Source organism: Oculina patagonica, chromosome 13, assembly GCF_052425735.1.
Source record: "Oculina patagonica isolate OP01 chromosome 13, crgOcupat, whole genome shotgun sequence".
Taxonomy (NCBI): Eukaryota; Metazoa; Cnidaria; class Anthozoa; order Scleractinia; family Oculinidae; genus Oculina; species Oculina patagonica.
The window spans coordinates 35,864,997-35,889,858 of NC_135770.1; the positions used below are offsets into that span (position 1 = coordinate 35,864,997).

Here is a 24,862-nt window from a genome sequence, read left to right on the forward strand (position 1 = left end):
AAAAAACACTGGAGGTAAAACTCGCTCTCCCTCTCTGTGGCTCCCTTCGTGGCTCATACTAAAGAAGTATCGGTATGCTTATATTTTTCTTTCAGTTATTAGTTGAAAAGATAATTATATTTTGTCGGCATTTTTTGTTGTTTTTGCCCCCTCGCTAGTAGCTTTTACTTACAACTCAAAAAACCGTCGAGCCGAGAAAAATTTTCATAATGCCCGGTCATTACAAGAAAATAATGCCCGCTCAGCAGCCAATCAGAGCGCGCGTACTATTGTAGCCATATAATAAAACTTAATAATGCACTCGAGCGCGTTTTTTATTTCTTTAATACTTTTTCGCGACAAAAGCGTTAGCCTTGCCTGTACTATGATAGGTGGAATGCGTGACAAGCGCGAGTCACACGCGGCGAAACTTGAAGAAAGTTTTGTCTTTCTTTCACTCGAAAACTTGTCCCCAGGGCCAGTCCCCTACGCCAACATTCTTTTGGCTCGTCAACAACTAGAATTTGAAGAGTGCGTGACGATCCATGGGGGTAGTCAGGCTATACTATACCACACTGTATACCAGGGGCGCTACAAAGGGAGCTGACATCAGCGTAAATTAGCCTGAATTTCAGACGTCTTCTCGGCTTGCTTCTTTGGAGATATTCTTAGTTTGCAAAACCCGCAGAAGCAATTTGTAAATTTGAACTGGAAGTATGTTTTGATTTACTTGTTTTAAACCTTTTCTCTTTTTTGCGAATTACAATTGCGATCCTCTGCGTGGGTGTTTCGTGCTCCACTCCATCATGTTCGTCGCTTGCAGTGTTCACCGGCATTCTCGTCAACATAGTAGCCCTTATCATTTCTCTTAGCCGGCGAAGCCTTGGTAGGAGAAACAAAGGGCTCTGGGGACATAGGATTTTTGAATTACCGTATTTGTCGATTAAACGCCGGGCCCCGAATAAACGCGGGGTCTCCGAGGTAGAGTGGTAAGTAAGCCTTTTAGGCATTTATTTGAGGTGTAATATGCTTTCGGTATGATGGCAAGCTACATTCATGTCACAAATAATGATTAAAAACCCTCGTTTAATAAACATTTTGCTCAAATAAACTGCACCATTCAAATAAACGCCGGATCCACGAAGCCAAGTTTGAAATAAACGCCGGGGGCGTTTAATTGAGAAAATACGGTAATTCGACTTTTTTCATTGGCTGTTTAAAACAAGACTTCTTGAACGAAAGTCAAAAACGCAATGACTCTCTCATACATTCTTTTGAAACATCAGGACTGCATACATGAAGACCAGAAGTCCTGGAGTCCCACCGGCTAAGGGAAACAAAAAGGGCTGTGGGGACGAGAGTGTGTTCACTGGCTGGCATGGCAAAGTGTGACTTTGCTATAACTGGCTTCATCTCATATTTCTGCGCACAAATATCTTGCCAATTCAGAGTGTCCAATTTATGCACGCAACAAATAATAATAATTAATGTACTTAATTGACCACTCCCGCAATGGGGTTTTTCAGGGCGAATGTGAAACAAATATTGTAAATGAACATAAGATGGTTAAAAATCCCAACTGGCAGGAGAAAGACCAGTTGGCTATTTACAAACGCAGCGGAGGAGTTGAACTCGGGACTACCGAGAACAACACCAGCTAGTGGTCAGAACGGGACTTGAACCCACGACCTCCGGATTACAAGTCCGACGCTCTAACCACTTGGCCACGCTGCCTCCTCTAAAATAACAAATACATGAAAAAACACCATAAAAGAACTCTCCCCCTCCCAATTTGCTCCATGCCCTCCTTTCCCTTTCCAAGATAATTGGTAATTACAACCAACTACAATTTCTGAAAAGGAAAACAATTTTTTAAGTAGTATTAAACCATTCATTCTATTGCCTCCAAGCTGATGTCTTGTTTTGAAGCAACACCCTATTTTTCTTAACCCTGCCTACCCTAAAATCATGTATAAAAATAAACAAATAAATAAGCCACCCTTAGTCAAACCATAAATAAAAACAATAGGACAGAAATAAAAAACACACATATTTTATTACCAAGCTTCTATCCTGACTGAACATTTTCATTAAAGTGAAAACTATGGCATGCATATACTCCATAACTAAATTTAAAACAATTCCCAATGATTAACAACAACATTATCTTATTCAGAACATCACACATATTCTATTTTTCCTTCGGAAGAATTTGATGAAGAGCCAATTTTATCCCTTCTGGGTAAGGTCAACTAAAAACTACCTTCATACAGATGTTTCTCATGTTTTGACAAAAAAAAAAAATACTGGTTTCTATTGAAGCTATTTTTCCTAATCAAGATGGAATTATTTTAACATACATTTTCAATATTTACTAAAAGCAACAGTCAAAATAAATTCATTTTGTATTTCTTCCAATTAAAAGGATGCATTTTTTTCCAAACTTAACAAAACTCTTAAGTTTAGACAAACTCTCTTTCTTTACAAGACAGTGATTCAAGTCTTTCAGGATCTCATCCATTCTTTCCACAATAAACAGCAGTCTGCTAAATTCCATAGCAAGTTTCTTACTGCAAGCTGTGCCATTTGAAAAAGACAGACTAATTGCCACACCTTCCAGAACTAGATGAGCCTGAAATTTGAAATTAAACACTTCTTTCAAGTGATTGGTAACCTTGTTCTCGCACAGAAGCTTCAATCTCTTCTCTGTATGACTTGTCTTCTTTAAATCTGGCTTCAGGGGAAAACATTCTGCATAAATGTTTACTCCTTCTTCTATCTTGTCAAGCTTCCTGTGAATCTTACATATTAGACTTGCTGTTCTGGCAACTCGGCTTGTAACTGCAACGTGTTCATAGGAAACATGAACAAATTTTTTTGGCAGTAGAATTTTTCGCAAACCAACAAGTGATTTACACTCGTGATGGTATCCCCACTTCTGCAGGCAATCCCAGCAGAACTCATTTCGGCACAAGATGCAGGTCATGTGATTACACCCCATGCCCTTCTCCACAGGGTAGTTACAGAAGGGACAATGCTTCACTTGAACACTTGTAATCAGCACCTTTTTCTTCTCAGTCTTCACCATCTGCGCATAAGATGCATTTTTCTGCCTGAAGACCTGGGCCTCCTCACACGTGGCTGGCCAATGGGCGTCTTCCTGGCACTTGAAGCACCACATGGTACCACAGACACATGCCACTGGGACTGGTTGGACACTGCTAACATGTGGTGTTGTTGCCTTGACAACCAACTTGCACTGGTCTGCAGGGCACCATTTCCATTCAGGGTCCATTTCCAGGGACGTTTCCAGCCTCTTTGTGAGATGCCTTCCATACAATGACGGCACAAGTGACATCAAGGTGACATCATCAACTGCTGAGTTGCACTCATACCCAGGGCACCTAAGATCTGTGTGGCCGTGCTCAATCTGGGTCCTCAAGTGAGTTTTCCAGCAGTCATTACAGTAGTTGTGGCCACAGGCAGTCAAGGACAGATAAGAGGCAGCAACATCAGAATCTGAAATACAACATTGTTTGATGAGGAATATGGAAATCAACACCACCATTCTCCACAACAATAAAAAGTTTAAGTATACACCACACAAGTAAATAGTTCTGTTGCACGCCCTGATTGGTTAACTCAGAGGTGATTAGCAAAGTACTATTAACCTCCAAGCAGCTAAAGAGAAACAAAATGGCTTTTTTTATTTTTATTTTTTTTTATTAATGCATTTACATAAAACAGGACATTACATAATCGATACGCTACTTACAAAAAAAAAAAGAAGCTTGTACACACACACAAAAATTACATTGACGATTACAGTGAGTACATTCAAACATAATTACTACTAGTGAAACAAAATGGCTTGCTGTGTTGCTTTGGTTACCGAAAGTAATGTTTTGGTCCACCAGTCATTCAACATGTGTTGTATACATTTGTATACTAAAACAACTATTCACCTTGGTGTCAGTGAATGTGGTGGATATTAATTTAACTTGCCGCTTCCTGACTCGGTAAATCCACCACCATTCACCTCAACATCAGCGGCACATCAGTGAATAATTGGTAAGTATTCGCCATTTCAAGGTTAACATTATATAATACAGAACTTAGTTAAGCAATTTGTAAGTTGAAGAACCATATAGTTAGTATTGTACTGGAAACTGGTTTGCAGACAAATTAGTTCATCGTATTTCCATAACCTTATTGTTTTACGAATAATTTTGAACAGATAAAATTGGACACACGACAATTATTTTCCAGACTCTCCTTAGTACATTTTAATAATTTTTTGCTAGTATCCAATCTGATCATAATAAATTGACAACAAACTGACTCAAGTTCATTACTACATATATTTTCAATAATAAAAGTAAGTGTGTTTTAAAGCTGCAGATATAAGGTCATGCAGTCTCAAGAACACACATTGCAGTGATCACTGACAGTACAGAGTTCATGAGTTTTAACACTCTCAAGGTCAAACTAATTTTTTCTCTGCAACATGTGATCTCAGCGGGGGTACTCCGGCTTGTAGATGACGGGGATGATTGAATGGAGGCAAAACTCAGGACCCAAAAAAATCCCTTAGTCTTCCGACATTACCCAAAAAATCCCTGGACCAAAAATAATCCCCCCAAAAATGCCTTGTCAAATTATCCCTAAATTGCCAGGAGGGGCAATTATATAACCCAAGAAAACCATAAAAAATTGAACGATCGTGTTTGTTTATTCATCATACCATAATTACGCCAAGGCCACGCCAAGTTTGTTTTTAAAACCCCCCAAAAACCGCTATTTAATCAAGTCACCCAAAAAAATACCTGCCAAATTTTCCAACCCAAAGAAATCCCGGAATCGAAAATTTCAAACTCAAAAAAATCCTTCGATCACCCCCGTCATTTACAAGCCAGAGTACCCCCCCTGGGCATGTGATCTACATGTACAGCCCCTTTTTTGTCACGGCTAGTGCTCTCACACAGTCACATGTACATATTTGCTGGTAAACAATTAACAGTTGCTGGTTACATAATTTTATTGTGTAGTTCCAAACATTTTTCATACCTCCCCCACGGAAGGGAGTTTTCTTAAGACCCCCACCCCAACCCCTCTGGAAATTCCAATTGAGCTTCATATATTTCCTTCAAAGTTTTTGGTCTCTGAGAACCCCCACACCCAGGAATTTCCAATCCCTTCTGTGGGAGCAGTATGGACATCTTCTGGAACAACACATTACACATACATATAAATTAGCTCACCTTCGTGCATCATGATCTCCTGGAAGCAGATCTCACATTCCAGTATCCTCTGAATACCATCTGATACTGCAGCTGCAGATGCTGTTGTTGTTCCATTGACCTTGGCAAGACATTCTTTGACTTGTTGCTTTGCTCCTTGTGATGAGAATGTCCTAGACTTCCATCCAAACAGATTGGTAAAAACATCCAGTGACAGCCTTGGCTTCCGTGGCTCTTTGTAGTCTGCCTTTCCATTAGCATTATTCAAATGTCCCTCTAGAAAACAAATTGCTACATTAGCAATATCTTCAAGGGTCCAGATTTCTTGTTCAGCACTCCTGCATTCGATCTGAGAGATGAAATCTGCCAGTGTTTTCTCAGTGTTGTTCTTTTCATTACAAACAACCATGCTGACAAGGGCTTTTGCTTCACCAGAGTTGTATTTTCCATGGTCTTCAAACACCCTGAACACAATGAAGGCTTCCTTGCTGTTGGAGAGGGATATAAGTGGTGTTACATTCAGAATAAAAGCTCTTGGGTAGCTGGCACCCTCCTTGTACATGTGACTCCATTGTTCTGCTAGAGCTGCTGGGGTGATTTCCTGCCTTCTCAATTTGATGACGACACTTTCACAGACATCTCGATGAACAGGTTCAATTGGAATAGAACAGATTTCCGCTGGTGGTACTGACTCATTGCTTGACTTGTTATCCAGATTTCTTGCTCTACGTCTACGTTTCTGTTCTTTTGGCTTTGATGATTGATTGTTTTTAATCTGCAGATCTCTGGTGTCGAGTAGTGAGTCACCAGCCTTGATCTGAGCTAAGAATTCCAGATGCTTTTCCTGCATTTCCTCATCATTTTCAACATAGATACATTTTCCTTCTAGCTGACTCTGTTCATGCTGTGTGCATTTCATGCTTTTTGAAGTGCTCATTTCACCAGCGTGCAATCCTGGAGAGGTTTTAGATGACATGTTTATCAACAAATCTAAATCGAGTCGGGAGGAGCTGTCTGTAATCTGCTCACTGAAATCCTCCTCCCCTTCGCTGTCCAGGTACTCAATTTCACTAAGGTCGTCATCTTCTTCAACGATGCTGTTGGCAAAAGAATTTTTCTTTCGTTTCCCAAGATGACCCTCGGGTCTCTTGGCGCTTTTTAACCTTGATCCCGAGGGATGCGGGTAAGCCACCTCATACCGTGCTTTCACTTCGTCGCTGTCCCCGAGTAGGTCTTTAGCCTGTGCAAGCTTTCGTTTTGGTTTGCGAATGGTGCCGCTCTTGGAGTTGAAAACAGAGATGCAGTCTGACCGACCACGCTTTTTATTTCCAACGTTCGTGTAGCGCTCGACCAAAACAACTTCTTCGCGATCATCGAATCCAGCCTTGATTACTTCGGGAAGAAGCCAGCGATTCTGTTTACCTAACGAGTAGGTAACGACCTCTTCTTCATCTTGACCTCCTTTACTGGAACAAGTGTGGAATGAAGAGTGTATCAGAAGTCCCTCAGATCTATTTCCTCGGGATTGAGCGAAGCGAGAACGAATGGTTCTTCCACTGCGAGCGCCGGATCTTCCATGTTTCCCCTCCATAGCTGTAAAATTTTACTCCTAACCGTTGTCTAAAAACTGTATATCTTTTGCACCTAATGGAAACGACTGAGAACTGATAAAGAAGTCGAAAATTCTTTTTTTATAGCCGGTGAGCGCCATTGTGAAAAGCCGTATTTCTTCACGGTGGTGCAACTTTGATTAGCATTTATAGCGAATCTGTGATTGGCTTAGACTGTTTTGTCCACTTATATCATCCGTACCATCTGTGCCACAATAAAAAAGTATTTTTAGTAACACTTTTCAAAATATTGCGTGACTCGATGCGTGACGTTTGGTTATCCAGTACAGTGTGTAAAAGATAGCTAGCTTTTGAAAAGATGTTCAAACTACAGCTTATGATGATGAACGATCGCCGCTTCGCCGCTCTTTGTCGCCGCAAAAAAAAACCCTCTGGCACCCAGGATAAGCTTTTATGCTGACGTTCCCGGTGGCATTTGAAAACAGAAGTTACCTTTTTTTAAAGAATTTTTCAAGATTTGTTTTCCCCTGGGGTGAGATGGAGGCACTTAAATTCAACGAGTATTAAATTTGACTGAAACAAAATTTTAGCGAGCTAAATTTAGCGATTTTCGCCCAACTCGCTAAAATCTTCGAGCTGAATTCCCGGGCACTGGGAACAAAGTTGGTGCTGTACAAAACGTTTTGGTCTAAAAATAAAATTCTTACTCGATAGTTCGCATCTTATGATTGGATAATAATCTTCACAGCCAATCAGAAACGTGCTTTTATGAAGAGTTCGCCATTTTTGTTTTCGTTTTGCCGGTGTTGCACCACCATTTCCCTGACAATTAGAAATTTTGCTTAGTAATGGATTTTTGGGGTTACAAAAGGAGCCACTTCTCTCTTTACAGCTATTCCTTGTTTAGAGACAACGGTTAACAGTAAGAGAAATTACAACCATGGTTTGGAAAACTGGCAAATTCGGCGTGAACAACGGACGAACAATTCGTTCCACACGTTTAGGACGAGTTCGTGGCAAACGATCAGAAGGACTTCTGGTTCAAACTACAGCTTTCTCTGGAGGGAACCCCGAAGAAGGAGAGTTTGAAGTCATCACCTTCTCGTTAGGTAAGCAGAATCGCTGGCTTCTTCCAGAAGTAATCAAGGAAAACTCTGTTGAAGAAATCGAGAAGGAAGAAGTTGTTTTGGTTGAGCGATACACGAACGAGGGGAAGGTCGATCGACCGGACTGTTTCTCTGTATACAACTCCAAGAACAGCACAACTCGAAAATCGAAACGCAAGTTTGCCCGAGCTAAAGATCTGCTTAGTGACGTTGAAGAAATGAAAACGCAATACGAAGTAACTTACCCCTTTCCTTCGGGATCATGGCAAAATGAGAAACAGCGAAAGAGGCAGACCTCACACCTCGGCTCAAGGAAAAAATCTTCCTTTGTCAACTGGAATATCGAAGACGACTTTGATGAGGACTGCGAACGAGACCCATATTGTCATGACATAGAGGAAGATTTCAGTGGACAATCTTATTCTAGCAATATTGACAGAACTGTGACACTTGATTTAGGATTGCTTTTAAAGAATTCCTCTAAAAAGAAGAAAAAACACAGTGAAAAAATAAAGACAGAAACTGCAGAAAGCAAGGAACTTACATCTAGTAAAGGAGATTGCATTTACGTTAAAAGTGGTGATGATATGTACAATGCACATCAAGAGCTTTTGGCGCAGATTCAGGAAACTTCATTTGATTACAAAGATGGTTCTTATGACTCGGAAGACTGGGCTGGAGATGATTTTTGGCGTTCACGTGGAAGGGGTGGATTTCGTGGAGGACGAGGAAGAGGAAGGGGAAGAGGAAGGAGAGGCGTCCGACACTACATACAAGACGAAACACTGCCATCTGATCCCAATCTGTCCTTACAATCTGCTACCGGAAGCAGCAGACCAGACACGCAACACCACACACCAGACCATGACCAGCTATTACCAACTGATCTGTCTTCAAAATGTCTGGAACTCTCAGAAGATTCTTGTGAACAATGTGTTTCTCTTGTTCTAACTCGCAGTGAAACCAGTCCCGCTTCGCTGAAGGAAAAATGGGGTGAAATGTACAAGGAAGCTGCAAGCTTACCAAGGTCTTTCATTCTTAATGCAACACCTGAATCCTCACAGTACAATGGAGAGATTTTCACTCTGTTCCAACTTGATTGTTTGACGCATGATGCAAACAATGTGAATGTCCAGGCGAGCACAGTTGTGGTTTGCGATGAAGAAGGTATGCATGAATCCGTCTTGGCAGAGTTCATTTCTAAGATCAAGGCCAGCAGTGCTGAGGGAGATGTTTTTAGTCTAAAGGAAGTCGTGAACATTGCTAAAAGCTGTTTCTGTCCAAACACTGACAACAAAGCTGACTTATCTGAACCAAGGCAACCAAAACTGTCCCTAGATGTCTTTGCGGAACTGTTCAGATGGAACTCTAAGGCGCTTTCATTGAAGAGAGCACTGCAAGAGATTAGAAAATCCCTGGCAAAGAAGGAGAAAGGCCCATCAGAAAATGCTCATGTAGTTGGAACAGGTGACGATTGTCAACACGAGTGTGGGATATGTTTCATGGAACTCCAGTACAATGGTAAGTTAGTATTTGAAAAGTTCTTCGTTTTCTGTTCTACATTACAGTGTTCTCTTCATCACTTCCCTAGTCCCTCAGGAAACAATTTTGTTTGCAGTTTAATTTTATGTTTCTTAAAATGAAGAGGAATGAATTCCAAATAAAAAAACATCTAGTAACATGATGTAATTTGAGGGATGTGTATGGAAAACTAAAAATGTTTATACAGGTTTCCCACCCAGGCCATATCCCTCACATTTCATCAGTTAAATCATTTGCTTAATCTTTAAAGTTTTATACGACTCATCATTATTTAACACAGATATTCAATTTTATGAAAGTGAGTTGACATCAAACCCCTTGAAATTTCCATACAAACTCTGTGTTTTATGTCTTATTTTCCCATTTTTAAAATAGTGGATTTTTACTGTGAAAAGGTTTAAATAGAGGGCTGGAGGTAAGATTACCAAGTAGTTTAGTCCACTGGTCTGAAAAATGTTCATACAGTGGCTTGGTCAGTGCTTTGTAAAATACCTACTGATGAGCTTGCTGCAAGATAGAATCCTCAATCATTTGTTGTGGTATTCACGTAAACTGGCTTTGAGCCTACAGTTGATTTCCAATGTACATGTACAAATTTTATTTCTTTATACAAGTAATTTAAATTCTAATATAACCCATGTTTTCTGTCATATTTTCAGATTCCAGTCTTACCTCCTGTCATACTTCCTTGACTTCCTGTGGCCACAAGTTCTGCAAAAGTTGCTGGAGAGCTCACTTGAAGACCCAGATTGAACATGGCCACACAGATCTGCAGTGCCCTGGGTATGAGTGCAACTCAGCAGTCGATGATGTCACCTTGATGTCACTTGTGCCATCACTGTATGGAAGGCATCTGACAAAGAGGCTGGAAACGTCCCTGGAAATGGACCCTGAATGGAAATGGTGCCCTGCAGACAAATGCAATTTGGTAGTCAAGGCAACAAGACCACAAGACAGCTCAGTGGCTCATAAAAGCAGTGTCCCGCCTTTCCCAGTGGTGTGTGTCTGTGGTACCATGTGGTGCTTCAAGTGCCAGGAAGACGCTCACTGGCCTGCCACGTGCGAAAAGGCTCTTGTCTTTAGGCAGAAAAATGAAAGATACGCCAAAATGGTTGAAAACAGCCAAAACGTTGCATTGATCATGAGTGTAGATGTCAAAAATTGTCCCTTTTGCCACTATCCCATAGAAAAAGGTCCTGGCTGTAACCACATGCACTGTGGTCTGTGCAATCAAGAATTCTGTTGGTGGTGCCTGCAAAAGTGGGACTATGATCATGTTTGTAAAGAAAAAGTGATGCAACGGCAAGTTGAGCTGCCTGTAAATACAAAGCATTTAAGATCCTACGAACATTTTGCCGTAACAAGCCGAATGGCCAGATCAACAACCCAGATAAACAAAGTTAACAAAGACCTGGACAAACTCGAAAACACACTACAGATCTATAGAACATTTTTGCCTAAACTGAAACAGGACAAACCATGGAGAAGTTGTGCTGAAAGGCGATTGAATAGCCTTGCTGAGAACATCACAGCCCAGATTTTGCAAGAAGCATTCAGTTTCAAATTTCAGGCACTCCTTGCACTGGAAGGTTTAGCAATTGTACTGAGCTTCATGAAAGATTCTCCCAACAAGAGACTGGCATGGGAATTTGAAAGGCTGTTCTTTATTACAGAGAGATTGAATGAAATACTCCAGGACTTAAACACATGTGTTCACCAAGAAACAGTAGAAAGACTAAAACATTTTATAGCATGTGGCAAGGAATGCCTCTTTGTTATTTATAGGAATACAAAATAATTCATTACATGTGTTGGTGTCATTGAATGAACAGAGAAACTGTGACATTCATTTTGTTGACAGTTCATGTGAATTTTATTAGTGAAAGCTATCCGTATTTCTTTTTAGAAATTTAGTTTCCTTTTAATTAAATGCATAATTTGTACAAATTATAGAATATATTAATAATAAATACAGTTTCATGATTTATGTCTGATGTGTGCCATTTGTAGCTTTCTTGGCCAAAACCTACAAGACCTGAGTGTCAAAAATTAGTGAAAGGTCTTATAATCGATAGTGTCCTTCGCAGTCGTTATACCATAAAATTTCGGTTATAAGCCCTGGGCTTATACAACTTTGTAAGTGGTTTTGTGCGGGATTATAAGCAGAGGGGCTTATATCCGGTAGGGCTAGCTTACAGGCAGAATAATAAAAAAACGTTTTGAAACGCACAATAAAGCAACAATTAGCCCTGTTCAGTACTTTCATCTGGCAAAGGGGGACTTATAATCGGATGTATTTTTTGGTTTCAAGGTAGATGGCCTATAACTGGGGGGGGGGGGGTGCTTATAACCGGAATTTTACGGTATAGGATGTCCCAAATAACGTCTGCGAAGGAGACTATATAAACTGCTTCCTAGCTTAAAGTTTTTTGCCATTTGTAGAATAATGAAACAGGCTGCGCATCATAAATATTGATTTCACAATGTGCTGCATATACAGTCAAAACAGTTACTGATCAAAGCTGCATTCCTTCCCTCAAAAAGGTCACAATATACATTTAATTTTTTCTCCATTTGAATTAAACTTCCACTCTTGAAATAAGGTTACAGAATGTACAGTGTTTTTATGAATTACTTTTCTTGAGGAAACCCATGACTGATTATTTTGACTGAAAGTGTTTGATTGACAGCAGATGCCAGTGGCAGATCCAGACCTTCAGACAAGTGGGGGTCCTGATCGTCGAAACCCTGGAATGGGGGGGGGGGGGGGGGCTCTTGAAAATAATTTTTCTTGGCCTTATGGGCCTCTTTTTGGCCTAAAATTTAGGTGGGGCCCTGCCGCCCCCCCCCCCCCCCACAAGGTCCCTCGCTTAGATCCACCACTGCCTACTTCCTGAGTAGAAACTGGGCACGAATAGCCCAAAGCTGGAGCTCAGAGCTATTACTAGGTCACCAGTTTTTTTGGGAATAGATTATTATTGATAACAAGTTGACAAACTTGCCTGGACCTAAAAGAGTTGCTCCTCTATACACATTATCTTTCCTCAGTGTTTATAAGCATTGTTTCAGGTCCAAAGAGTAAAATTTTTAACTTTGCTCAAGATCTCGTGGTGCACGAAATATGAACTTTGATACCGGAAGTCGCGGGTTTACCGTCTGTTGACTGTAGATGTTCGTGGGCTCATAATCAGCCTTCGAACTCTGACATACGGCGAAGGTAGTGCGAAGGAATTCTGCTTGTTGAGAGGCAATGTTCTCTCTTTTGTGGCTTTTATATCTGTTTTTGACAAGCGTAGTAGTTGCATTTTTCACCTTTGCGCTGTTCTTTCGAAAGGTGAGTCAATTCAAACCTCTTGCTCTGAATTTTTATGCAAGTTTTTAGTCGATCAAAGATCAGCTGAGCGCATGCTATAAAACTTGTGATCAAGTTTGCCGCACAAATGATTCTTTCATAAAACTTCACAGGGAAATCTTCAAGATTCAACACCTGCACAGGACAAAGTAAAATTCATTAAGAAGGTACGTGTTTTGATCATTAAAATGTTGTTTACTGCATTGAAATCAATCTTTGCATAATATTCAAAGCGTATAAATGATTTGAATCAAGAGCGATTTGTGAATTTTATAGTAAGCTGCACCGTTCCTTTGTTTACTAATTTTGATTTTGGTGACAAACCATGTTCTTGTAATTACAAATCATTTTACTAGTAAAAGAGTTTTTTTATCAACTAAGTGTTGTTCATGAACAAGAAGTGCTTGTGTCGAAGAAACCTCAATAAATAATGGATTATTTAAATATTAATTGTATTCACCACAGCTGACATCAACGAGGATGACGTTTAGACACTTTAATCATGAACATACTCACTAAACATTATCAACATTTTACACAAAAATCTATTGAGGACGATGTTAAATTTTTCGGATAATAAAATGCTTGTCTTTGCATGTACATACTTGCAAAGACAGCCATGCATCCAGTTATACAACATGTCATGCAGACTTATTCACAACATATATATTCTACTAACATAATTATCAATAAAAAGTTGAGCATTGCATAGTGCACAAATTTCGAGAGTTTTGATGGGCTTAGCAGCCACTGTCCAACAATGACTGCCTTTATTGACGTAATTGTAACTTCAAGCAACTAAGAGTATTTCTCCTAGTGCCTGTCATGCCAGTCAGTCAGTCAGTCAGCCAGCCAGCCAGCCAGCCAGCCAGCCAGCCAGCCAATCAGGCAGTCAGTCGGCCAGCCAACCACCCAGTCAGCCAGTCAGCCAGTCAGCAAATCAGTCAATCAATCAGTCAGTCAGTCGGTCAGTCAGCAAATCAGTCAATCAGTCAGTCAGTCAGTCAGTCCCTCTGACCCCCTCCCTATCTGTCCGTCCGTTTGTCCGTCCCTCTGTCAGTCAGTCAGTCAGCCAGCCAGCCAGCCAGCCAGCCTGCCAGTCCGTCCCTCAGTCAGTCAGTCAGCTAGCCATCCAGCCAGACAGCCAGCCAGCCTGCCTGCCTGCCTGCCAGCCAGTCAGTCAGTCAGTCAGTCGGTCAGTCGGTCAGTCAGTGGTCAGTCAGCAAATAAGTTAGTCAGTCAGTCAGCCAGATAGCAAATCAGTCAATCAATCAATCAGTCAGTCAGTCAGCAAATCAGTCAATCAATCAGTCAGTCAGTCAGTCAGCAAATAAGTCAATCAGTCCACCAGTCAGTCAGTCAGTCAGCAATTCCATCAATCAGTCAGCCAGTCTGTCTGTCCGTCGGTCCATCTGTTGGTTTGTCTGTCAACAACTAACAGTCTGTATCTGTTTCTTAGCATGTTCCTCCTACGAACTCAAAGGGCTGGCATCTCCAGACAATTGATAGTGGTTTAAGAGTATGGCAAAAGGACTTGGGCAGCAGTGCACCTCACTGGGTGCCAGGAATAATCTATGCATGTTCTGGAATCATTCCAGCATCCAAGCGGGTTAGAAACAACTTTATAATACTATATTAAGTATTATAAAAATAGTTATGTATTGTGTTAAACAAGGTATATTTTTATAATACCCTGCATTTGAGAGAGTGCAATCTGCAGAGAGGGCTACATGTGGCTTTTGCCTTCTGCATACATTGTACCTCTTATTGCTTTGCAGGTGTTTTGATTCAGATTGGTTAGGCACACAAATAAGTACACAATTATATTGTGTATTATATTAATTTCTAATCAACTACACAAAACACATGTGGCATTACTACAGCAGTTTTATTAATTCATTTATTAATTTGTCTTCAACAGGAAGTTATAAATATCCTAAAACAGCCCGGTCTGTTGATGGAGTGGGATCCTTCCGTAAAGGATGTGTCAAAGGTTACCATGGCAACCAATCAAGATGTCATCTCAGTCTCATTCAACTGCTCCAGTATCATTGCAAGGACTGTCCGTCAGTTACGGGAATGTTTTGGTGGAGAGGTCAATGCAATTTATTCAAGGCAAGTACAATGTACATGTAATACTGACACATTTTCTAATTTGACCTGGATAGAGGACCTGCATGAAAGCCAGCTAAAGCTGATATGGCTTCCTCTCTAAATGTCCTAATATATTTATTATTAGGTCTTGTCATAATTTGTATACATGTATTTGTTAAGTGACATGGTGAAAAAATCAATAACTGTACATAAAGTAAATAATTTGCAGCTTGTCAACATTCAGTTTCGCAATCAGTGGTTTTCCCCCGGGGGAGGGGCACTCCCATATATGAGCTATAAATAGGTATGTGCCGCTGTGAAGGGTATGGTTTTCAAGCAGTTTAGTCTGGGATAGGGTAAAGAAATCAGTGAGTTTTGGTCTAGAATAGGGTAGCATTTGCCGAAAAACTGATCAGTAGTATGAAGAATTAAGTCCAGAATAGAAATAGAAACTCAGAAGAGGAAGAGGCCTTCTTAAAATGTAAATAAAATCATCGCGGCAATGTTGTTGACAGATGGTTTTCCATTAAAAACACAAATAGTAATACAGTTCTCAAAGTGTGCAAGTCTGGGATAGGGTAGCGATTTTCGGTGTTTAGTCTAGTAAAGGGTTGCAAAAATCAGCTAAACAGGGTCTAGTATTTTAATAGTATACCTAATTATAGGAATATAACAGGGCATTTAAACAACGCGAACAAAATTTACGTGTAATAAAATTAACGCGAATTTAGGAAAAGTTCTGGTCAAATGCTTATAGTAAAAAAGTTAACATACATAAAATTAACGCGAATTTTTGAAATTCGCGTTAACAACATGTATCGTTAATTTCCTATAATAAGGTAGTAAAACCCTTTTTAGGGAGCGTCAATAAAGTATGTATGTATGTATGTAATTTATGGATGTCAACAGAATTTATATTTTATTTCCAGCCGGGTCCAATTTTTCTTTAATTTATAAAGTGCAATGTTCTAATTACAATGAGCTGAAAGCTTGCTTTAGAAAATTATGCTGAATCATTTATTGATCATTTCCGTTTACTTTAAACATTAAGAGGGTGTCTTTCTTAGAAACACCCACTCAATTTCGCGTAAAATATAATTTTGCCTGAAACTCTGTCAACTGAAAGACTTTACCGAGGTAAGAACTAAAACAGATTTGGTTTGATTTGAAATGATATTCTGGCCGCGTTAGAAGCCATAAAATATTTTCCCTTGTCAGCCCCCGTCACAACGTCTCGAAAATTGAAAAATAGGCACTTTTCGTAACACTGTAAAATATTTCTTTCGCATCATCTAGCCGCAAATTTTATATCAACTTGCTCATAAACCTTTTTAGTTTTCCGAGAAAGTCACAATTTGCCTCTCAATTCTCCTGGAAAGGCAAAATGGAGCGTAATATGACCACTACTAATCGCCTTCGAGCGAAGACTGTAAATTGGCTTCGATTTAGAGGCTATTTTTTAAATTTTGGGACCAACCTAATACTTCTAGCCTATACAGCCGACTAGAGTAGTCGTTAATCTACAAATATGTGTAAAATCCCATGTACGTTTTCAATATTTCAAAAGTTGTGACCGTTTTTATCAGCACATGTACCAGCATTTTCGATTTTTTCTCCTATATTGAAATCGAACTCTCTCGAGCAGATTTTGACACACATGCAGCCTACCTGCTTCTCATCTCGGTTTATGTCCAACGTTAGACGGTTAACAATCCCCAGATTGCTAAATCCCATAATAACTCCAGCAAATTGGTAGGTATTGCCTTCAAAACTTGAGCACCACGGCATCTATCGAGTCCCTTGTTGGCGATCGAAAGCCTGAATCCAAGGCTACATTTCGCACTAAATAGCCCATTGAACACCGTTTCAGTGCCGTTTTTCTTCAAGAATCAGTCAAAAGACACTCCGAGACTGGTATTCAGAGAACATAGCCGCGATTTGAGGTCTGAATTCCGAAGAAACATCACCATTTACAGCGTACAAATCGACAATATCGATACTGTGTGATGCTGCTTCCGCAGAGGTCCGCATAAATGGGGAGACCGCTGATCGCTTGTGCCAACAAGGCAGTTTTAAAGAAATCAATCCTATAAATAAATATATTTTAAAAGCGAAGCATCGAGCCAAATGGCCCATACTGTTTCAGCTTATCCCGGTTTCGATAGCATTAAGCGGCTAAGAATTTTTCTACTCCCTCCTAGATGGAATGCTAGTCCATCGCAGTCCCCCCCCCCAGAATTATTCAACAACTGTCTGTTACTCTTACGGGATGTTTAACATGGTTTAGTCAGAAACACATTCACATTCACGAATCATATCCGTCCCCTTATCTATCAGAAGTTGCTTTTTTTCTTTTGATTTTACATGAATCTCAAAGTGGCTACAGATGGCTTTCAGCATGACCACATTAAAATTTTTGAAGCGTGTTGCTGTGGTAACGTTCACAGAGGTCATACGTGTCGTAGCAGATGGGATGCGAGACGTTGATTTCTTTATTAACCTCGTCTACCAGAACTTGTCTGTTGGAATTTTCCTGGAGGCATCGGACATCTTTCTCGTCATCGGGTGACATTCCGACCACACCCTGATCCTTGCGACGTTTTGCTGCTAGTCGGGAGAAAAAGCGCTGGATTTGGCTCTTCGTCAGCCACTCTGTTCTTGTAAACATACGTTCATTGTCTTCATTTTTGGTATTTCGCATGTCTACTGCAACTTGGGAAGGGCATAGGCGTACCGGCAATTTTTGCCAGGGGGGACGGTGAGACATTTGCCCAAACTGAAAAGTTCTCACAAGTTGCATGCCCAAATTTTTACGAAACAGTCGAGAAAAACGAGGTTCATATGATGCACCAACATAGGCTTTCAAATGAAGTGAAAAATTCTTATATAGGAATCTATCATATGAGCTCATACAGCACGTTAAAAGAAATAGCTGTCTCTACCATTTCAACCATACAATCCATGTCATTGTTGACTACAGAGTTGGAACATGCCCATTAAATGCTAATAAGTGCGATGGCAAGTAATAATTTAGGCCAAGTAAAAAAAAAAACAAATGTTTCTCGTCCCGATTTCTATAAAAAAAGAGAGCGGCCGGGTGAATTTTTTTTATTTTTTAATTATTTATTATTTTGTTGCATTCCATACCTGTGTTGTTCGAATATGTGAATATTGATGTAGTAGTAGTAAACTTGATTTAAGTGTCAATCGCTCTAGCGCTTTAAACACCTATTGGTGACACTAATGTTTTTTCCTCCATCGTCAAATTCTCCAGGCCAGAAGCGAACTTCCAAAATAAATCCTGCAAGGTAATTGACCTATCCAGTACAAACCTAGTGTAACGAGGATTTAAAGTTTTGGGCCTTAGTTTGTATTAAACGCAGACAAAAGATAGTCTTTCTCCGTACAAAGTGAAAGTAAACATTGTTGGTTTTTGTTCGTTCTAACTTTTCCAAAAATAAAAAAGAGAGGCGGCCCCCAAAAATAAAGCGGACGGAAACGAGAAACACTTGTTTTGTTTTTGTTTTTTAATTGGCCATACTGACACGTGGTCGCCCCATCACATGCTGCGGAGGTAAGTTTTCCATCTGCGCAACGCTCTGAATGATCGTTCTGCAGAACACGATGTAGCAGGTATCACTCACGGATATGAAGAACGTAAGGAAACTCTGAAAACTTATCAAATAGATCATTCTCTTGCATTTCTGAAACAGACATGTAGCCTAATCCGCGCACACGACGAAAACTCGCGCACATTTTCTGCTCGGCTTCCAGAATGTCTCCGTCGATTTTATAAAATTTAGTAACGCAGAGAAGCTTTCTATATCAGGTGTTTAACTGTGACAGATATTTACAGTACAGTGCCCAACAGTAAAAAAATTACAAATATGTATATCAACAAATGATCCCCTTAAAATAGAAAATATCTATCTCTTCGAAAAAAAAACTTCTTTAAAAACTGGCTTTGCCCAAATTTCTCTTGCTGTCCAAAAAATCTGAGTTGCCCAAAATTTGAGGGGGGTGCAGCCCCCCTTCCCCCCCCCCTCCCCGGTCTGTACGCCTATGGGGAAGGGGCCGCCTTTCGCCAAGTTATTTCTCCTAGTGTAAACCGTGCCGTAAGGTATTCTTTAACCTTCTGTTGCTCCTCGGTTTGCTTAGGGCCCATCCTGTTTGTATAGGATTGATTTATTTAAAACTCGAAATTGCGCATGCTTTCCAAATTTTGATTTAAAAAAGTTATAGTGACATTGCCTTGTTGGCACAAGCGATCAGCGGTCTCCCCATTTATGCGGACCTCTGCGGAAGCAGCATCACACAGTATCGATATTGTCGAGATGTACGCTGTAAATGGTGATGTTTCTTCGGAATTCAGACCTCAAATCGCGGCTATGTTCTCTGAATACCAGTCTCGGAGTGTCTTTTGACTGATTCTTGAAGAAAAACGGCACTGAAACGGTGTTCAATGGGTTATTTAGTGCGAAATGTAGCCTTGGATTCAGGCTTTCGATTGCCAACAAGGGACTCGATAGATGCCGTGGTGCTCAAGTTTTGAAGGCAATACCTACCAATTTGCTGGAGTTATTATGGGATTTAGCAATCTGGGGATTGTTAACCGTCTAACGTTGGACATAAACCGAGATGAGAAGCAGGTAGGCTGCATGTGTGTCAAAATTGCTCGAGAGAGTTCGATTTCAATATAGGCGAAAAAATCGAAAATGCTGGTACATGTGCTGATAAAAACGGTCACAACTTTTGAAATATTGAAAACGTACATGGGATTTTGCACATATTTGTATATTAACGACTACTCTAGTCGGCTGTATAGGCTAGAAGTATTAGGTTGGTCCCAAAATTTAAAAAATAGCCTCTAAATCGAAGCCAATTTACAGTCTTCGCTCGAAGGCGATTAGTAGTGGTCATATTACGCTCCATTTTGCCTTTCCAGGAGAATTGAGAGGCAAATTGTGACTTTCTCGGAAAACTAAAAAGGTTTATGAGCAAGTTGATATAAAATTTGCGGCTAGATGATGCGAAAGAAATATTTTACAGTGTTACGAAAAGTGCCTATTTTTCAATTTTCGAGACGTTGTGACGAGGGCTGACAAGGGAAAATATTTTATGGCTTCTAACGCGGCCAGAATATCATTTCAAATCAAACCAAATCTGTTTTAGTTCTTACCTCGGTAAAGTCTTTCAGTTGACAGAGTTCCAGGCAAAATTATTTTTTACGCGAAATTGAGTGGGTGTTTCTAAGAAAGACGCCCTCTTAAACACTGACAGATTCTGGGATATAGACATGAAATCCAACTCCCAAGCCTGGTTTATGAGTTCATTCATTGAACAAATCATTCCTGCAGAAGGAGCACTGTGGTCCTGCTTTCTAGTGTCATCAATAGACAATGGTAGGATATTTCAATTTTTTTAAAGTTACTTACTTGTTTTGGTATATTGTCGTTGTTGATATTACCTTTTAAGTTATAATTGACGATCCATCTTCATATTCGTCTTTTTATAATTTTGTGACTTCTACTTTAACATGAATGAATGCTAACACTAGTTACTAACAATATCCACCTTAATGTGAGCCTGACACGTTCTTAGCTTTTAGACTCCAAGAAGGCAAATAAAAAAATATGAGAGGGCATTAGGCCTGTGAAAGTTGGCTAAAATTCTGTGAGATGCGTATTGATTTATAACTATTGAAGGACCATTTGCCAACCCTCAAATTGTACAAGTCTATTAAAAATACATTGTCTATTTCAAATCAGTGAGGGTTCCATTGTTTTCTATTTTAATTTTAATAAATCATGATCAAGGATCCAGAAAATATGACATACCTGTATTGTATTTTACAGGTGATGATGAACAAACCGAAAGTTTAGTAACGTTGGTTGTGGCCCCTGTATCACAACTGTTTGCGTCAATACCACAATTAACAGCATGTAGAGTGGCAGGACTTCAAGATTACTTTACTCACTACAAACCTGACCAATCCCCTGCTAAGTCTGTTGGCTCGGAAGCCAGCACCACAACTCTCTCATCATCTGTTAGTGACGATCATGTTAAAGATCTGAGGGTTCGTCCTGCAACACCTTCAGGTCAGTGTTCAAGAAATTAAAAAATATTATCATACTGTCATTTATTTAATAAGATTGCAACTTTAAGAAATTGTACAAAAAAATTTTTTAATTTGTTTTGAAAATCAAATTGCTTGCATTCAAAGAATCCGGGACATTACAGGCCCCTATTTACTTCCGACTTCTAGTGGAAATCAAGAAATGGAGTCACAATTACAATCAGAAGTGTGATGGAATTGGAACCAGAAGGATTTCTTTTTCTTCTGTTTCCGTGGCTTCCGTTGTTTTGATTGTTTTTGATTATTTGAAGCGAAGGAATAGTTCCAACGCTGTAGGGCCAGCTGTGGTAACACAGTTTGAAACGTGGTTTAGAGAGATTTACCCTGATTTGGCTTTTAGTTTATCGATACGTTACAATACGGATAAAAGATCAGTGTAACGTCTTCCCGCACGCGCTTATCCCTTTTTTTCTAGCTTACTCTTCGCGAAATAATTCTCTCTCTAAGGGGTCTGTCACTGTGCCCCTGACGAGAATGGCAAACTTTCTGAGCTTTCATGACAATCTACTCCGATCCAGGAAACCTTATTAGTGAGCTCACTATTATAAATTCTTCAATTTAACTAACAATGGTAATTTACCTAAGCGATAAAATTAAATAGGGACAACAGATCACTACTAAGTAAACCACCATAGCCACTCATTGCGTCGGTTACTTACACAAACATAACTATTAGGACTTTTTTCTTTACCATCTAGTCAGTAAACCCTCTAGTCAGTCAGTCTTATGGATGGTTTTTCTGCACTTTCGACCTTCGTCTGCTCAGTCTGTGTGTTCAGACCTTTCACGTGCTTATGCACATGTCAGGCTGTTCACTCGGCAGTTCATTCGGATCGTTGTTTTTGCAGTCTTCATCCGTTACTTTTAATACATAAACAGTAAAAGCCAAAATATTAAAACCTACTGAGTTCCAAAACTTTTTGGTTTTAAGGTCATTGCCCTGTATTGCATTGCGCATCCTTACTGCGCAGAATTTTACGCATAATTAGCGCGCGCGCGCACGCACGTACATCAACAAAATGGCGGCTTTTTTCTATGCGGCTTAGTGCGCGAGAGAAGTAAATTGTCACTTTCTCCTAAACGAGCCTGATGACCTATCAATTTTTTTTCATATTTTGGTTGTAGCGATCAAATTCTTTCTGTAAATTGAAAACAGATCAATTCATGTGTTTGAAAAATAAATTATCGCTAAAAAAGTGTACTTTGCCAGTACTCGCAGAGGAATTATAAAGGAATTATATGGAATATACATGGTCGTCCTGCTCCTAAACGAATCTGGTGACCCCCCTTTTTTATTTCAAAATTTAAGTTCCCTTGAAATAATAAACCAGTAGGCGAAGTTTGGTTAAAAAATTGTGTTCAGTTCTATTTCAGGGCAATGACCTTAATATCACAAATGGCATCCCACAGCGTTGGAACTATTCCTTCGCTTCAAATAATCAAAAACAATTTTCCGATGGTGAGTTCGTTATTTTTGTTTTTAAAGATTCAATTTACCAAATTTAATCCTAACAGCAATGTTTAAAACATAGCTGTGAAAGCTTATTTAGTTTACGGCACTTATTAGTAATATAATCTCATCATTTATTAAAAACACATTCAACGAACTTTTATAACTTAGGTCATTACATTTTGCCTTATTTTAACATTTTGTTAACGTTTCATCGGTATAGATTGATAACAGTTAGCTCAGCCACGTAGGGCCAGCTGTGGTATCACAGTTTGAAACGTGGTTTAGAGAGATTTACCCTGATTTGGCTTTTAGTTTATCGATACGTTACAATACGGATAAAAGATCAGTGTAACGTCTTCCCGTGCACGCTTATCCCTTTTTTTCTAGCTTACTCTTTGCGACATATTTATCTCTCTAAGGGGTCTGTCACTGTGCCCCTGACGAGAATGGCAGACTTTCTGAGCTTTCATGACAATCTACTCCGATCCAGGAAAACTTATTAGTGAGCTCACTATTATAAATTCTTCAATTTAACTAACAATGGTAATTTACCTACCCTGTAAGCGATAAAATTAAATAGAGACAACAGATCACTACTAAGTAAACCACCATAGCCACTCATTGCATCGGTAACTTACACAAACATAACTATTAGGACTTTTTTCTTTACCATCTAGTCAGTAAACCCTCTAGTCAGTCAGTCTTATGGATGGTTTTTCTGCATTTTCGACCTTCGTCTGCTCAGTCTGTGTGTTCAGACCTTTCACGTGCATATGCACATGTCAGGCTGTTCACTCGGCAGTTCATTCGGATCGTTGTTTTTGCAGTCTTCATCCGTTACTTTTAATACATAAACAGTAAAAGCCGAAATATAAAAACCTACTGAGTTCCGAAACTTTTTGGTTTTAATATCACAAATGGCATCCCACAGCGTTGGAACTATTCCTTCGCTTCAAATAATCAAAAACAATTTAAATTGCTTGTATTTAAAAGAATCCAGGACATAACAGGCTAGGCCTATATTCACTTCCAACTTCTAGTGAAAATCAAGAAATGGAGTGGCAATTACAATATCATAAGTGTGATGGAATCGGAATCAGAAGGATTCCTTTTTCTTCTGTTTCCGTGGCTTCCGTTGTTTTGATTTCCACTAGATTGTATGGTTCTTATGCTTCCGCTTCTGTTTCCACTTACATTGTTTACATTGCTAGTGGGAACCAGCCTTTAAAGCCTTCTCAAGATATTCTGTTGTTACAATAGTTGTGCACTGTATAACACTTATGACAAGCTGTAATATCACAGGAAAACTTCTAGCAGATAATGATCAAGAGGATGCACAAGCAAAACTGACTGAACAAAAGGAAGTGACCAGGAACACAATGAGGGTATGAATGTAATATTATTTAGACAAAAAAACTAACATAGTGCTGCAGCTTACTGTAATGTTTAATTAATGAGCAGCAGTATTTTATCAAGTTTATTTGGGGTTATTTTGGCCTAGAAAATTGGACGTAAAGTTAAGCCGTGTTTTTATCAGATATAAACACACTCGTTAAACATTAATTTCTTTTGTATATTCTTTATGTAATGTTTAATAAACAAGCAGGAGTGCTTTATCAAGTTTAAAACACGAGGCGCAGCCGAGTGTTTTAGACTTGATGAAGCACGATCTGCGAGTTTATTGAACGGCTTCAAAGACATTCCTAAATAAGGGTGTCCCAATAGAGTTCATATCATCGATGCCTCTGTGGCGTTGGAAATTAGCATAAAAAAAAAAACATGTGTTTTGAACTGAACGAAGAGGACATGGCGTCCACTTCCAGGGCTTTTCGGAAGCCTAAAAATTCCGAGGAAGAGAGAAAATTATTAGAACGTACTACCCCAAAGTCAACACAGGCAGTGACGAAGTGGTCCTTGAAAATTTTTCGAGAATGGCAGAATGGTAGGAAAAAACCGAAGTCCAGCAATCGAGCCTTGCGCCTTCAGAACTGACAACTCTAAAGTGCAATGCTTGGACACTGACATAACCAGTACGACGGCTGAGTCATTGAACTTTTGGCAGATTAAATTTGGCGAAGAAGTGTGCAAAGAGAATGGTGAAAGGTACAGAATTTTTCTGGATCTGTATTTAACAACTGTACTATTAATTTTGTACAAAAGTAAATGTACTGCATGTGTAAAGAACATCAAATATTCACCACCATTTGTTGTTTCAGTTGATGTATTGGTAATCAATATTCATAAATCACATGCAGTGACTTTATATCTGATAAAACACCACATAGTAATAAGGAAGAGGTTTTATCAATATAAAGTCGATCCACGTGACGTATTATCGACCAGTTGATAGGTTGATGGGCTTATGAATTATTAATGAGTTTTTGAAGAA

General features: G+C 39.5%; 3 protein-coding genes across 4 annotated transcripts; 2 read left to right on the plus strand and 1 right to left on the minus strand.

Moving 5' to 3' along the window:
* Positions 1 to 2,019: 2,019 nt before the first annotated feature.
* On the minus strand, positions 2,020 to 6,967 carry LOC144635793 (uncharacterized). Its single transcript, XM_078494892.1, has 2 exons — positions 5,241 to 6,967; positions 2,020 to 3,498 (listed from the first exon to the last, which is right to left on the minus strand). The coding sequence occupies exons 1-2, from the start codon at positions 6,808 to 6,810 to the stop codon at positions 2,378 to 2,380; spliced, it is 2,691 nt and encodes an 896-aa protein (XP_078351018.1). The 5' UTR covers positions 6,811 to 6,967; the 3' UTR covers positions 2,020 to 2,377.
* A 618-nt stretch (positions 6,968 to 7,585) lies between these two features.
* Positions 7,586 to 11,371, plus strand: LOC144635790 (uncharacterized). Its single transcript, XM_078494889.1, has 2 exons — positions 7,586 to 9,417; positions 10,098 to 11,371. Exons 1-2 carry the CDS (start codon positions 7,731 to 7,733, stop codon positions 11,234 to 11,236), a joined length of 2,826 nt encoding a protein of 941 aa, XP_078351015.1. The 5' UTR covers positions 7,586 to 7,730; the 3' UTR covers positions 11,237 to 11,371.
* A 1,261-nt stretch (positions 11,372 to 12,632) lies between these two features.
* LOC144635840 (uncharacterized) lies at positions 12,633 to 24,856 on the plus strand. Of its 2 annotated transcripts, none has more exons than XM_078494959.1 (7): positions 12,633 to 12,772; positions 12,904 to 12,957; positions 14,250 to 14,399; positions 14,712 to 14,905; positions 20,165 to 20,286; positions 20,740 to 20,982; positions 23,791 to 24,856. In XM_078494959.1, the coding sequence occupies exons 1-7, from the start codon at positions 12,689 to 12,691 to the stop codon at positions 23,862 to 23,864; spliced, it is 921 nt and encodes a 306-aa protein (XP_078351085.1). In that variant the 5' UTR covers positions 12,633 to 12,688; the 3' UTR covers positions 23,865 to 24,856. The 2 variants fall into 2 exon arrangements, with proteins under 2 accessions (XP_078351085.1, XP_078351084.1); XM_078494958.1 differs by having other exon boundaries at positions 23,776 to 24,015.
* The last annotated feature ends 6 nt before the right edge of the window (positions 24,857 to 24,862 follow it).